The sequence below is a fragment of the Vespa velutina genome, chromosome 1, assembly GCF_912470025.1.
Source record: "Vespa velutina chromosome 1, iVesVel2.1, whole genome shotgun sequence".
Taxonomy (NCBI): Eukaryota; Metazoa; Arthropoda; class Insecta; order Hymenoptera; family Vespidae; genus Vespa; species Vespa velutina.
This window is the reverse complement of record NC_062188.1, coordinates 10,380,961-10,396,119: the sequence shown is the minus strand read 5'-3', so window position 1 is coordinate 10,396,119 and position 15,159 is coordinate 10,380,961. Positions and strand designations below refer to the sequence as shown.

Below are 15,159 nucleotides of genomic sequence, written 5' to 3'. Positions count from 1 at the left end.
ATATCATCTAAGTATACATAACCTCCTAAAGAATAAAAAATGTATAACATTTTTTTCCTGTAATTTGTTCGTTATCATTGAAAAAAGAAAAAAAAAGAAAAATCTTCTTATGTCATCGTATCATAAATAACAAGTAATAAATTAGAAAAAATTAATCGACTTTCTATAAATTCAAAATGCGCGCCATCGGGCATGCTCGATAAGCAAAGAATCGCGCAATGCAGCCGTAGAAAGTATCGATTTCTCGAGGAATAAATTTAAATCTTGTTGCGAGGCGAGAAAAGCAATATACATGTGTATATATATATATACACACACAATATACATATATACATATATATAATATATACATATATACATATATATAATATTTACATATATACATATACATATTTCCTTGGAAGAGAGAACTTTAATATTATATACGTACGTAAACCATCGACTCCAGGAATAACATAAATAATATAAAGGTCATTGGTTCCTTACGGAATTATTATACGTCCTATTTTATTAAATAAAATTGTTCCAGTTTTTGTTTACGAATAATAAACCATTTATTTTTCGATCATCTTTATTAATCGTTAATCGATCTCGGAAAGTACATAACCTCATAATAAAAGTAATAATATAAATTATATATACATTTAGACAAAAATAATTAAGACAAATTTCGTACATATTGTTATATGAGATATAAAAGAAGATACTACCTACTAACACACATATACATATTACATACATATATACATACATAGATGTACATACGTGAAAAACAGGACAACACGAAACTGGCGCACAATTTCGTTCGTTTCCAGGTACGTAAGTATATCGAAAATCACACAGGGAGATAAGAACACAAGAGAGATAGAGAGAGAGAGAGAGAGAGAGAGAGAGAGAGAGAGAGCGAGAGAGAGAGAGAAAGAAAAAGAGAGAGAGAGATAGAAACAGAAACAGAGAGTGAGAAAGAGAAATTCGTCCTCGACGATAAACGTTCGTTGGCCGAGCGTCGAACGAGAAGGCCAAAGCAACGACGTTTTATGTAATACGATTCGCGTAATCTCTTACTTCTCTCTCTTTCTTTCTGTTTGTCTCTTTTTCTCTCTCTCCCTCTTTCTGTCTCTATCTCTATCTCTCTCTCTCTCCCTCTCTCTCTTTCTCTCTCTCTCTCTCTCTCTCTCTCTCTCTCTCTCTCTCTCTCTCTCTCTCCATTCTCCTCTTTCACCGGCACGAGCTTCGTTCTTACGACGGGGACACTTAAAGATGGCCTCTCCCGCCGTTCTTGCTATGCTGATACTAAACCCTCTCCTTTTATATAAGCAATGTTCATCGACGACACTTTATCGACAATGGACTCGACAAATTTAAATGAAACAATAAAAAAAATATTGTTTATATTTATTACTTACGATAACTCTGTCGTTGATCTCGATGCAAGGTGTTGATTTAACAGCTCTCCAAAACGTTCTTATTTTTCTCTCTTCCTTTTGATTTGTCGATGATATCCTCAGCCCCTGATCTCCTCGTTTTCAAGAGGGCCACGCGTTATCGTAAGAGATTTTCTTTCGGCACCTTTGAAGCAATCTCGTTAGCGGATCTATTATTCTCATGAATAATTAATAATCTACGTAACAATTTGTCGAGAGAACCGCGTAAAATGTAACTAGGAATATGCGACGGTCGCGTATGATTTCCATCGGCAGCAATCAGTTGTCATAAACACTGAGCGCCATGTTTTTTCGGCACCTGTCAATAGCGGTACACCGAAGCGCCATCTGTATACGTTCCTACTAGCTAGCATACGTGGCGCCGTCTGACATTACAAAATCGAACCTAGTATTCACGTTAGTGAACGTAATCTGTTTGAACGACTTGCAACAATTTGGTTTATCGATCTTTTCTTACTTTTTTTTCTTAAGATAAAATTAATATAATATTTTATATAGTAATTTTGTAGAAGATATATCAGACGTCGTATTTATTTCGTTCTAATAGAAAATTAAAGTCGAATTTAATGTTATTCGTTAAACGTTTTATTCATACTTTTATCTTGCTATTTCTTAGTCGATAATGTCGATTGAAACAAATTCCTTCAAAATCAAATATCAAATTTTCTCAGTTCAAATGTAAGTACGTGTTCCAAATACTTTCGATAAATATTATTGTTAATATTTTTCCGACATAAATTTTCTAATATCTTCAAGTATTATAAAAATATAAGATAAACATTAATGTTTAATTAAAGGAGAAAATAACAATTTAGAAATGTAAAACTTCCGAGAGGAGTATAAACTTGTTTATGGAAATGCTTTCATATCTTAAAATATACGTATATGGTTTATTATTGATAAGCGTGTACACAATGTTAGTTTCGATACAACAAAAGGATCCTCGTGTTCGATAAAATAAATTAAAGACACGATAATGATTAATAATAATACGTAATATTAATTATAATATGAACACACATTGCATTTTCATCGGAAGGTTATGTTAGAGTGGAAAGTTCCATTTCTTCCTTACTTTGAAAAACGTATTTTACTGTCTACGTTATTACATCGATTAAAAGAAGAAATAGATAGCTTAGAACGAGTATCATAGCTGTATGTATTTATATACGTGTATATGTATGTATATAAGTATATACGTGTGTATGTATGTATATAAGTATATACGTGTGTATGTATGTATATAAGTATATGCATGTGTATATGTTACATCCATAGGTGAAAAATCGTGTATAAAAAAAACTTATAAAGAGACTGAAAGAAATATCTTTCGGTAAAATAAATAATAATGATTTTCTATAATTAAAAGAACGCTAAGAATCTAACATAAATAAAATAATGATTCTATTTTCTTCGCGTATGCGAAATTTTTTTAGAAGCCTACATGTTTATACGCGATTCTTGATCCTTACTCGTACGATCTTTCGACAATTTTGGCACGTCGTAATTGTTCGTCGCGAGAGATCGGAATAACGCTGAAGCATGATACTTGAAGAAATAAATACGAGGGATAAGGAGTAGGAGAAAGAGAATGACGAAATATATTTTTCAATTTTTGATCGCGTTCGTGAATCGTCGAAGATTATGAATAATTTGATATATTAATGTTTTATTTAATTACTTTAATTTTTAACTTCGATAAATATAACGACGACTTTTTACGAAAAAAAAGAGAGATCTTTTTTTAACCCTTTAATGCATGATTATTTTTTTTCGAAATTTTTACATAATATATATATATATATATATATATATATATATTTATGTACATATCTTTTTACTTTATATAGGTAAATATATATATATGTATATATATAAAATATTTTTTATATAATATTTAAATAGAAAATAATTAGATATATTGTCATAATTACTCGAAAAATTTGAATTTAGTAGAAATCTAAGTTTTTGTGTTATATAGATAATAATATGTTGAAACGTACGTATTGTCACGTATACATACATACATATATATGCATTTGAGGGTTAATTTTAAAAAATATTTTACATTGAAAGTACAACATCATACGATGATTCACGAATGTGAATATTCGCAAAAGATCGACAAAGCGATCAAGTATAGTATAGTGATCCTATTAAAAGTCGATTTTCTAATGGCTTTCAACGATAATATGTATCTCTATTAATTTGGCAAGATTTTCAATATTATGAAATTTAACATTTTTTCTTGGCAAGCTCGCTTAAAGTATTAATCAATGAAGATTTTCTCTTTGAAATTGATCAAACGACATGGAATAATAATTAATCGATTGATTTTGTCGCTCATAAGATTTTTTTTTTCTTTAGATTTCCATTATAAATACGACACTGTGCGCCTTAAAATTTTTTTACAGATTAATGTACGCGTTGTACATATCGTCGAATCACTTAAAGTCATATTTCTCGAAAAACGAGGCGCGATCATTTGCATGTATCTAAGATCGATCGACGAAACAAATCGTTTCGTAAAGTTTTCAAGGACGATTTTCTTTTAGTATCATATCGCCGATCGATCGCTCTTCGATGTAGCCCGGTACGTATTTTTATTATTATTATTATTATTATTATTATTATAATTTTTTTTATTATTATTTTTTTTTCAAATCGATTTCCTCAATCAACCTATCGATTGATCTAACATCGATCGAACGTCGAATTAATACAAATAATTTTTCGGTTCTTCCGTTGGTTGACCACACACACCGTGATATTTTTTAGAGACGAGACTTCTACTACGACAATTTTCTATTTCCAAGAAACATTCGTTGCTATAGGTCATTCCGTCGGTGCCACAAACTGGATCATAATATGGTGGACAAATTTTTTGACAGCCACGGAACAAGAAACCTTGAACGCACCTTTTCATTGGTACCACGTACACGTGTTTCCTAAAATGATATGTAATATTTCAAATATATTAGTTACATAAAATATATTAATTAAAAATCATATTTCTTTAGAAGCATATAACACCTAATGATCGTTCTGAAAATGAATAGAGAAATTTTTATAAATCGTTATAACAGATTATTATAATATTTAATTAATATTTATTCTTAAAAATTAATAAAGAAACTGTTACAAAAATAAATTATTAGTATAACGTATAGTTGGTATTAATTCATAATTATAGTTTTAAAAAATTAATGAAACTAATAAATCTAATAACAAATAAAGATTATTATGATATATATTTGAAATAATAATGATATTGTCAGGGGTAACTACGTTAAAGTATTAGCTTACCCGCAATTGTCTCTCTTCATTTCACACTCGTTACGATAAAGCTTGTTGTCGGAACCGCAAACGAATTGACGTTCTCCACTACAGATTTGATTACAAAGCGCTGTAGTACGACAATGCTGAGCGGGAACTTGTACTACCCTCTGACCGCATGTCTCGTGGCGTAGGTGGCAAAGCGAGCTTTGAACAAAAAAAATCAATTGTTCTAATTCAATGTTACAAATTTTAAATTACTTTCTCAAAAATTCTCGCTCGATTTGTAAATATTCTACGATCGTTTTAATCAATTTAATAAAATCATTATTTTCTAAGTGACTAAGTATTTATAAGATAATTTATAAATTAATATATATAAATAATTTATACAAATATATTAAAATAGATTAATATATTATAAATTAATATTTATATTACTCTAATATATTAATTAGTATTAGTATAAAGTTTCTAGTATATAGATTAATAAATTGGTATAGAATAATACAGTAGTATATATTAATATAAATATATTACAATTATATATACTAATATATACTTATATTGTATTATAAAGCATATTTTTGTCAATATATATATATATATATATATATATATATATATATATATATATGTAAATAGTAAATAAATTATTTGCATACTTCAATGAAATAGTAGATAAGTATATAGATATCCATATAATAAATATATAGATATATGTATAATAGGTATAAGTGGAACTTTTATTGTTTTTATCTTTTATTATTTTTTTCTTTCTAAAAATAGAAATCAAAATTAGGAACCGTCTTAATCTTATCAAATGAGATTCTTAACGAGAGTCCATTTAAAAGAAATATAATTTTTAATCACCGATAAACGTTCCCGTCGCTTCCACAAACTGGTTCCTCTGGCACTTCGTTGCAATCTTCAGGACACTCTTCGATTTCCTTCAAGGTCGTACATTCGCCAACGTGAGCCAATTGGATACCCTTTCTGAAAAAGGATTACCATCAAACATCAAGATTAATTCGTACTCGCTCGTTTTCTTTTCTTTTTTCTTATTTTTTGGTTCAATAAACTTTTTCGGTAGACGCAGATCAAATCAAACGTGAATTTTTACTATTAGAAAATATTTTATTTTTATTTTATATTACTCACAAACAGATCGCTACGTTCAGGTGACATTGATTTGGATATGTATTAGCATCGCTTCCACAGACCGGATCTACTTCGTTTCCACAACGTTGCTGTTGCTTCATGCACTTCGTTAAACGTGACCGACACTTCTCGAAGTCCACTATGGTCACCTTTCTTCTAGCTTGCCTGTTGAACCGTTCAACCGATTTAACATAAACCCTTTTTTTTTCTTAACTTACTTCGTATTCCTTTTAATTATATGATTTTGTAATTTTTTTGTTATATTTTTTGTATCCTTTTTTTTTTTTTTTTTTTTTTTTTTTTTTTAATATCTCATATAATTTCTCGATAAGGAAATGTTGTCTTCTTTTTTTTTTTTTCTTTTTAATTATAAGAACGACTTTCGTTCAACTCCCTTCTACAGTAGTTTACCTATTGAACTAAATTCAATCGATTTATCAAATGATTTTTATTTTCCTAACTTATTTTGTATTCTTTTTAATTAATGATATAATTTTGTTGAATCGTTTAATATTATTCACCTATGTGACATTTTTTTTTTTTTTTTTATTGAAACAAGTGTTCTTCGTCTGAATTATTATCATATATAAAAATTAATATATTATATAAATTTGCTGTCAGAGATACGTCTAGTTTCGACGTTGGATGAAGAGAAGATCAAAGTAAACAGGACGTTACTTGAAATATTTTATTTCGTTGGTTCAACGTCGAACGTTCGAACATGGTTCATCTTCAAGTTGAGTGGACACGTTTGACCTTCAACCAGCATCATCGTAATGTGTTAGCAAAGAGTTCAACCGGTGTATATACCCATACGTTTCATCAAAGCGTTAACGTTCGACGTCAAAACGGTTTAGAGTGTCTGTCCGAGCGGAAGAAGGCTCGTTTCGAACAGTTATTGTACACTGAACTGTAGGTACGTATTTAACATCTCTTCGATAAAATGTTTCATAAATATTCATCTGATTCTGTAATCAGCGCACGGGCGTGCGCGCTCGCGAGTTTATGTTCTACATTGCATGTATATATGTGTCGAATTTGTCGTATGTTTCATCTTATTACGAATAATCCACCTTAAATAATCGAATTTTCTCGAATCTTCTTAAGAAATGTTCTTCAAACTTAAATCTATAAAAAGTATTTTTAAATTTAAACAAATGGCTGCGTTATTATCAATAAAAAAGGCTATCTAATCATTTTTAAAATTAAGAAAGTAATGTTGAAACTTCCAAAAGCTTTCTTAATTTACTCATGCAAGTCATTTGAAATTCTGATTCTTGAAGTTCTGATTCTTCTGAGAATTTTATAGATAAAAATGCTATTATCTTTATTGATTCAAAATCTACATTAGTACTACAGTGATTATAGAGAATAGAAATATTTCCTATAATTATTCTCTATAGTACATCTCTATAAATGGTTGATTCATAAGTAATTGTCATTATAAGTAGATACTGTTATTTATTACACCATTATTTTAAAATATTTTCAACATATCGATATTTTAAATAAATGGTCAGAAGTTATAATAAAGTATCAATACGTAATATAAGTAACGTATCAATAATACGTAATCCTGAAACTTAATTCTTTTTACTTATCAAAATAATCATATATACTTATCATTTATTTTACAAAATACTTAGAATTAATTAATAAAACTACCGATCAAATAAATAGAAATGATAAATAAAAATTTTATTACAATAAAATAGCTCTTATTTATGAATAAACTTAATACCTATGAAACTAAGAATAAATGCAACTAAGAATTCTAATTAAAAGATGTTATATTTATTAGATTGGTATATTTATAAGTGCTAGTTAATTGATTATTTAAACCGATATTTATGCTCATTGATCAATCCGATACTTCCAATGTTTTAATTCAAAATATACATAAAAAGATTAATAATAGAGATTATTTTACATTTCCGCTGATTCCATATTTATCGAAATTCTTAGAAATGAAAGAACAAGTGAACTTGAACCTACATAAATCTCTAACAAATTATTTAATAAGTTTATTAATAATTAGTAATATTTGGGAAAAACATTCTAAAGAAAAAGAAAAGTTCGATAGATGCATAACTATTTAATTAGCAAAAAAGATAATTAAATTATGCTCACGTTTTAATGAATCAATTTCTTTCAAAGACCTTTTGATAAAATGTCACTCATTGAATGACAATTAATGTCTAATTTATATAATAATAATTAATACTTAATGTCTCTCAAGCTTAAAAAATATTCAAACAGAATAGAGAAAATTAAATAGTTTTCTAAAATACTAAATGAAATAATATAAAAATATATTTAAATAATAATAATAATAACAAAATAATATGTTTAAATCATAGAATAAAAATTAACGTTATTTATATATTTAATTATATATTAAACATATAAATTTAATTAAATATGTTAAATACCTAATGACTAGAAATTTTTAAACGTACATACGAATTGTCTTAATCACTTTTCTAATTTTTTTCAATTATTCATAAAACTTTCCTTTTCTCATATTTAATATTAAAAACAATTCACTCACCCGCAATTGAGCATCTGCATTTCACATTCGTTCCTATAGATATTTCCATCCGATCCACAGATCGGTACTTCCGGCTCGTGCCTACAGTCGAGCGGACACGCGTTCGACTGACTTCCGGATGTCCGTTCTCGCGAAACACAGAATGACATTGGCACCTCGAACACGTGCTTTCTGAAAAGATATTTCGAACGATTTATCAAATGTAAATGAATACATATAAGACATTTTCGACTACTTTAAATATTAATTAATGTCCGCCATTATTTATTTAAATTTTATCAAACGTTTAGTTCGAAATAATATTAAGTATATGTAGTTGCAGATTTAAATATATCAATAAATTTAATGTATTATATTTTTAGTATAATGTACTATATTACAATAAATTTAATTTGCAAATTTTAAATAAATTTTCAAAAAAAGATTCTGCTAATTATATTAAAATTCAAAAAAGAAGAAAAAAATATAAATAAATTATCCATTAAAAGTTTAAAAGTCGTAATATAAACCGTTTACAAGCCAAATCGATTAAATCCACTTTTTGAATTTTTTAAAATTCTAACGTCAAATCACTTAATGGAGTTCACATTTTTTATATTTATTCTTTTTATATTCTCTAATATCCGTTATTTAATACTATTAAATGATAAAATTTGATCATCGAATAAAAAATAATTTATATCAAAAGTCAATCTGATTAATTTTATAGTTTAAGGTAAATCGTCGCAATAATGCAATACAGCAGCAAAAACCTTTATACATTCTAGAATGTTTATTTGAATTTATATTTTAAAGGAAATTTTAAAAAGCAATTTATATTACTATTTCACCACATTTCTCTGTTTTCTGTTTTATCGAATTAATCGATTTAACAAGTGAGCTCATATATCGTAATGAATCATTAGAAAAATATAGCATTTTTTGTGAATGCGTGAGATCATTTAATAATCTAAATAACGATCAATCAATATTATATATATATTTTTATAAATATTATATATATTTATATATATATATATATATATATATATATATAATTCATGATAAAGTTACTAAAAAAATGTATCATACGATCATTTTTTGAAGGATATTTTCTGAAGGATATTTTATAACATTACATCTCTTCGTTCTAAAAACCAACGAAACTTTATGAGAAATGTATATAAAATGACTAACGAACGTTCGGAAGAAACATATGTATGTGCTTACCACGTTAACGAAGTAGGTACACGAAGTGGCTCGTTAATAACGAGGCACGTTTGCTAACTGAGGGAAAAGGAAGAGGAAGAGCAAAGATGAAGAGGAGTAAGGAAGGAAAACAAGGAAGAGAATTGAGGTAGTCCGAAGGACCTCACGAGACTTTCCTTTACTTTCCTTTACCTTACGTTTTACTTCTGGTGAAATATAAATTACAATATTATATATATATTAATATATATATAATTATATATATTATATTATATATATATATATATATTATTTGCAAACTAGGTAGATAAGTATGTAATATACGGTAATAATGTAATCCTAGTGGAAACTAGGGTTTCCATTCTTACCCACAATTCTTAGCTCGCATTTTGCAGGTGTTCGCATAGAGGATACCATCGCTACCACAAGCTGGCTTAGCACCACGCCAACACGATTCACGACAATGTCTTGTGGTCTGGCAGTGTTTCTTGTTCGTACGCACAACTCCTTGTCTATTGAAGAAAAAAAAGAAAGAAAAAAAGAAAAGATAAAAATCCGATTCGATTAGCGCGACTCTTCGTTGCTAACCCGTCGAATAACTCCTCTCTCTCTCTCTCTCTCTCTCTTTCTCTCTCTCTCTCTCTCTCTCTCTATCTCTATCTCTATCTCTTATTGCAACGAGCTATTCGAAGTCTCTCTAGGTTTTGCCTTCTCTTTGAAAACTAATACCGGTACTTCGTAAAGCGTTATCTTTGGAATGTACTTCCTTCAGGCAATAGCACATATAATGTATAAATATATATGTATATATATATATATATATATATATATATGTATATATATATATATATATCCTTTTTTGGGTCAAAAATGTCCGACCTTTATCGTAAAATGAAATTTACTAGAAGCACAATAGTTCATCTTTTTAAAGTGATTATTTATATATGAGAGAGACGTTCAATTATTAGATTTTTTTTTTAATTATTGTCTTGATAAATCATATATTAATGTAATATATACATATATATATATATATATATATATATATATATATATATATATTTAATTCATTTAATTTGTTTTTTTCATTAAATATATATACATTATATAATATATATATAATATATATATATATACATACTCTTATATAACGCTAATGTCGTTCAAGTTATCATTATTAATTCTATAAACAATAAATACCATAATGTAAAATAGTATTTCATAATGATAACATTAATATAAATATAATCATATATTAATTTAAATATACTTTTATGTATAGGAATTTTCAAAGAGATATTATTGTTAATGTAAAATGATTAAATTTTCAAATGATAGTAAATCATATTTATCAGTTTCATAAATCATGCTTCTTAAAATAATGTAAAAATGAATTTCGATTAATGATCTAATTTCGAAACAAAAAAGAGTAGATCCTTTTTTTTATTTTTTTTTTCATACCCGCAAGTTAGTAACTTCATTTGACAAGTCGACTTGTAAACGTTGCCGTCGCTACCGCATACTGGACCATCGAGTGGTGCAAAATCACACGAAACCGGACAGTTTTCTCTGTGAGCAGAAATATTGTTGCATGGTCCAAGGTGCGAGAGCTCGATTCCCACCCTACAGATTTCAACTCTGATCATGCACTTGTTGAGATAAGTTCGACCGTCGGTACCGCATACCGGATCTTGATCGCCGGAACAACGATGCTCGCACTTGCTGCCCGATGACCTCAGGCAAGCTGTTTTCTCTGTCGCCACAGTCACGCCTGAACAGAATTGTCACTCTTATCTGTTAGACTTATTAACGAACAACTTCGGTAACTTGATTAAATAATTTGAAATATTATAGATATTTTTTAATATCTTCTTTTATCCCGCAAATATAATATAAATTTGAGATAAATCATTTTCATTGGCATGAAACTATTTCATTTTTATTATTATTTGTTTTTATTATTAATTAAGTAATGTTTTTTTAAACTAAGACATACTATTTACTTTTTATTATCAATTATTTAGACGCTCTGAAATTTTACAGAAATTCTTTTAATAATATTTCCAAAAAATTTTTCCAATATTTTTCTTTCTACAATTTTTTTCATATGGTATTATATATATTTTTAAAAATATATAAAATATATTAATATTTATATTATAAAAATATATATTCATAATATATAATTTACATTTATATACATAATAATAATTTATATTCATAAATATTGATATATGATATACGGTTATATACATTAGAACTATAAAACATAGAATTATCTTAATGACACTTTTATTATATTTATCAGAAAATTGATTTGAAGTCTAATTGATTTGAAAAAATAGTTAGACGGGAAATAAGAAGTCAGACAAAAGCACGGCGACGATAGCAAATGATGAAAATAGAGCATATACATATTAAGGTGCGAGAAACGAGCTATAATGAATGTAATTAACAGCTCCTTACCCTTTCCACACATTTTCTTCCGCATTTCACACTGAGAAGCATATATGATACCGTCGCTGCCGCATACCGGCTCTCCGCTTGGTGGACATATCCGAGGACACGCGCCGGACACATAATCTGCAAAAGGAAAAAAAAAAAAAAAAGAAATAAAAAAAGGAAATAAAAAATACAAACAAAAAAATAGAAAAAAGATCAATTCCGGTTATTATGATACGAAAGAGATATATTACGGCCAAGATCTTTTACAAACTCAATCCTACAGGACTCGTACAGGTAAGTGGGATCTCTTATTGAGAATTTCAGTCGTAAATATCAGTGCAATTCGATTTTTCATGTCGACCGAGAAACGAAGCGGTAGATATATATATATATATATATATATATATATATATATATATATATATATACATGTATACATATATAGAGAAGCAATTAACTCGAGATGCATCTAAAATGAGACGACCGTTACTCTGTTTTATTATTACCCATCAAAATCGTGCTCTACCTTGCCTTGCCCTTTCTCTCTCACTCTCTCTCTCTCTCTCTTTCTCTCTCGCTCTCACTCTCTTTCGCTCTCTCTCTCTCTATCTATCTATCTATCTATCTATCTATCTATCCATCTATCTATCTATCTATCTATCTATCTATCTATCTATCTTTCTTTTTATCTCCATCTCTCCCTCTCCCTCTTTCTTTTTCTTCGACCAAGTATTCCCGCATTATCGTAATGACATAATAGTAATAATATCGCCAACGCCCGTAATAATACTCGCCGCGAAGGAAGTAATGAGTAAAGTAATGAGTAAAGAGGAAACAAGAAATTGTTGTTTCGAATAATAATAAGCGAAGAGAGTCATCCTTTATGGCAAATTTTCTTTTTTTTGTTTTCATTTTTCGTATCCCACATACCATTGCGTTTTATTTTATTTTCATGTAACTAAACGTTCAATATCGATAATAGTTCTATTTCGTTATTACATTATAAACAATTGACATGATTTAATTTTTTCTTAAAAAATAATTTTATGACCATATCAGATTTTTTAATTACATTTATAATTGTTTGAAAAATATACAAATAATTTTCAAATTATAATCAATTGTAATAATAATTACGTATTATACATATTTTATTTTACGACATTCAAGAACATTAAACATTGATCATGCTATTACGACATGTATGTGTTACATCGTAAATTATAAAAATCAATGATGATCATATTTAATTATTTTCATTTCACTTCTTACCAGGCATGGAATTTTTTTTCAATTTTAAATTAGGATAAATTAAGTATGAATCACAGAAATAGGGGGAATAATAGTTGAGGGCGCAACTGCGAGACATTCACCCCGATGACGTGGCACCGTCTGCGGCAGATCGCAATATTTATTTCGCGAGATTCCGTCGAAACTTTAATTGCTTCCGGCTAACCGATCGAGTAAAGATCTACCATCTAGGTCCGGTACACCTGGTCTCGGTCCAGTGATCGTCGGGTCAACAGCACATAGGATTTACTATGTTCCTTCTATACATAGATATATAGAAATATATATATTATATATTATATATATATATATATCTATGTATATGTAGATATACATACCGGGTCATCTAATATATAATATATTATAAAATAAATAAATAAATAAAATAAGTATAATTAAGATGGAATCATGAAGGAAAAAGTGTTTCTTGCTCTATAATGTTGAACATTAATTCGAATCAAATGGAATAATTAATTAAATATCTCGTTGATATTGAAGAAAAATAAATTACTAATCCTAATAAAAAGTAATAATGAAATTTCTTTAAAGCCGAAATGATATGCAGTTGAAACTTTCGGATAAATCCTTGATTTTTCATATCGAGATTTTCAAAAATTATAAATCAAATTGTTATCTAAGATTCTAAGCGATTATAGATCCCCTATTACGATAGTGTCTTTAATAATCCTATTCATAATAATTTTATTCACAAACATTCTCTCGAAAGAAATTCGCTACGAGTTTGATAGATCGTGAAATAGTCATTTATAGGAGAGTCTTATTACATTCGAATGTTAGATAGAATATAAATATGTTGTAAATTGTTGTTCTTGGCATTAGATATGTTTACTACAAAATCTTCAAGAATATTTTAAGTGTATAACCTCGAATAAAATGTTTCTATACTTTATACATTAATTGTAATTAAGAAAATATTTAATTCTTTTCTATTTCGCAAAAATCAAACATTTAAAGAATTTTTATTAATTCGAAAACTATTCCGAGGAAAAATAAAATCCGATAAAATTTTTTAATTTCTTTTCTAATAATCCTTCTAAACAAAATATATATCTAAAATTCAATTTAAACCTTTAACCGATTGAAAATAATTATCTCTTATCACAAATTAAATGGTTCGTATCATCTTTTGACAATTTTAATCCTAAACGATTCAAAATTTATAATTTTGACATTTAACAAGAATACTTCTTTCATTCGAAATCACTTTAACAGATCATCAGTCTAATCTTGATAAGGATGATAGAATTTGAGTTAGGAGAGGAACAACGAAATCCCTTCCCCTTTCGACATCAATCAGGGTACAAACCCTACGATTAGCATATTGCTAGCAGCGACAGTAGCAATAGAGCGAGCATATAGAGTCTAAGGAGGTGTCCATCACTCGCACGATTAAGTGAATCAATTATGGCAATAAGCGGCCGACGTCTGGCTTGGTAGCGATTGGTGAACAATGCCGATCGAATTATAAGCCCGTAGAATTTCTACGGTCGCGCGAGTGCATGCATGGTGAACTCGATGCACAATGCATGTATGAAAAGAGGGTGCAGGAAGGAAATATATATACATACATGCATATATATATATATATGTGTATATGTATGCATGTATGTATGTATATATACGTGTATACATGTAAATATGCGAGATATATACGGGTCGGTGAACTTTAGCAAGAATGTACCGATTACAACTCCGGGTGGATGTTGCAACTCTTTAGATTTTTGTGTCTTCTCATTTTTTTTTTTTGTTTTTCTTTCTAAAGGAGGAGAAGAGAGAGTGAGA

General features: G+C 28.2%; 2 protein-coding genes across 3 annotated transcripts in view; both read right to left on the bottom strand.

Moving 5' to 3' along the window:
- The window catches only part of LOC124948353 (focal adhesion kinase 1), an 80,246-nt gene extending 78,489 nt beyond the window's left edge, over nt 1-1,757 (bottom strand). For both annotated transcript variants that reach the window (XM_047491863.1, XM_047491963.1), the window contains exon 1: nt 1,407-1,757. The gene's annotated coding sequence lies outside the window, so the exon portion shown is untranslated. The remainder of the gene's footprint in view (nt 1-1,406) is intronic.
- Nucleotides 1,758-3,423: 1,666 nt separating this feature from the next.
- Nucleotides 3,424-15,159, bottom strand: part of LOC124948328 (serine protease inhibitor dipetalogastin) — a 47,216-nt gene continuing 35,480 nt past the window's right edge. The window contains exons 3-10 of the mRNA XM_047491787.1: nt 12,088-12,204; nt 11,083-11,392; nt 9,990-10,133; nt 8,434-8,604; nt 5,883-6,047; nt 5,595-5,717; nt 4,752-4,928; nt 3,424-4,393 (exon numbers count right to left, since the gene is read on the bottom strand). Coding sequence (XP_047347743.1) covers nt 4,162-4,393; nt 4,752-4,928; nt 5,595-5,717; nt 5,883-6,047; nt 8,434-8,604; nt 9,990-10,133; nt 11,083-11,392; nt 12,088-12,204 — 1,439 coding nt within the window. The 3' untranslated portion in view covers nt 3,424-4,161. The remainder of the gene's footprint in view (nt 4,394-4,751; nt 4,929-5,594; nt 5,718-5,882; nt 6,048-8,433; nt 8,605-9,989; nt 10,134-11,082; nt 11,393-12,087; nt 12,205-15,159) is intronic.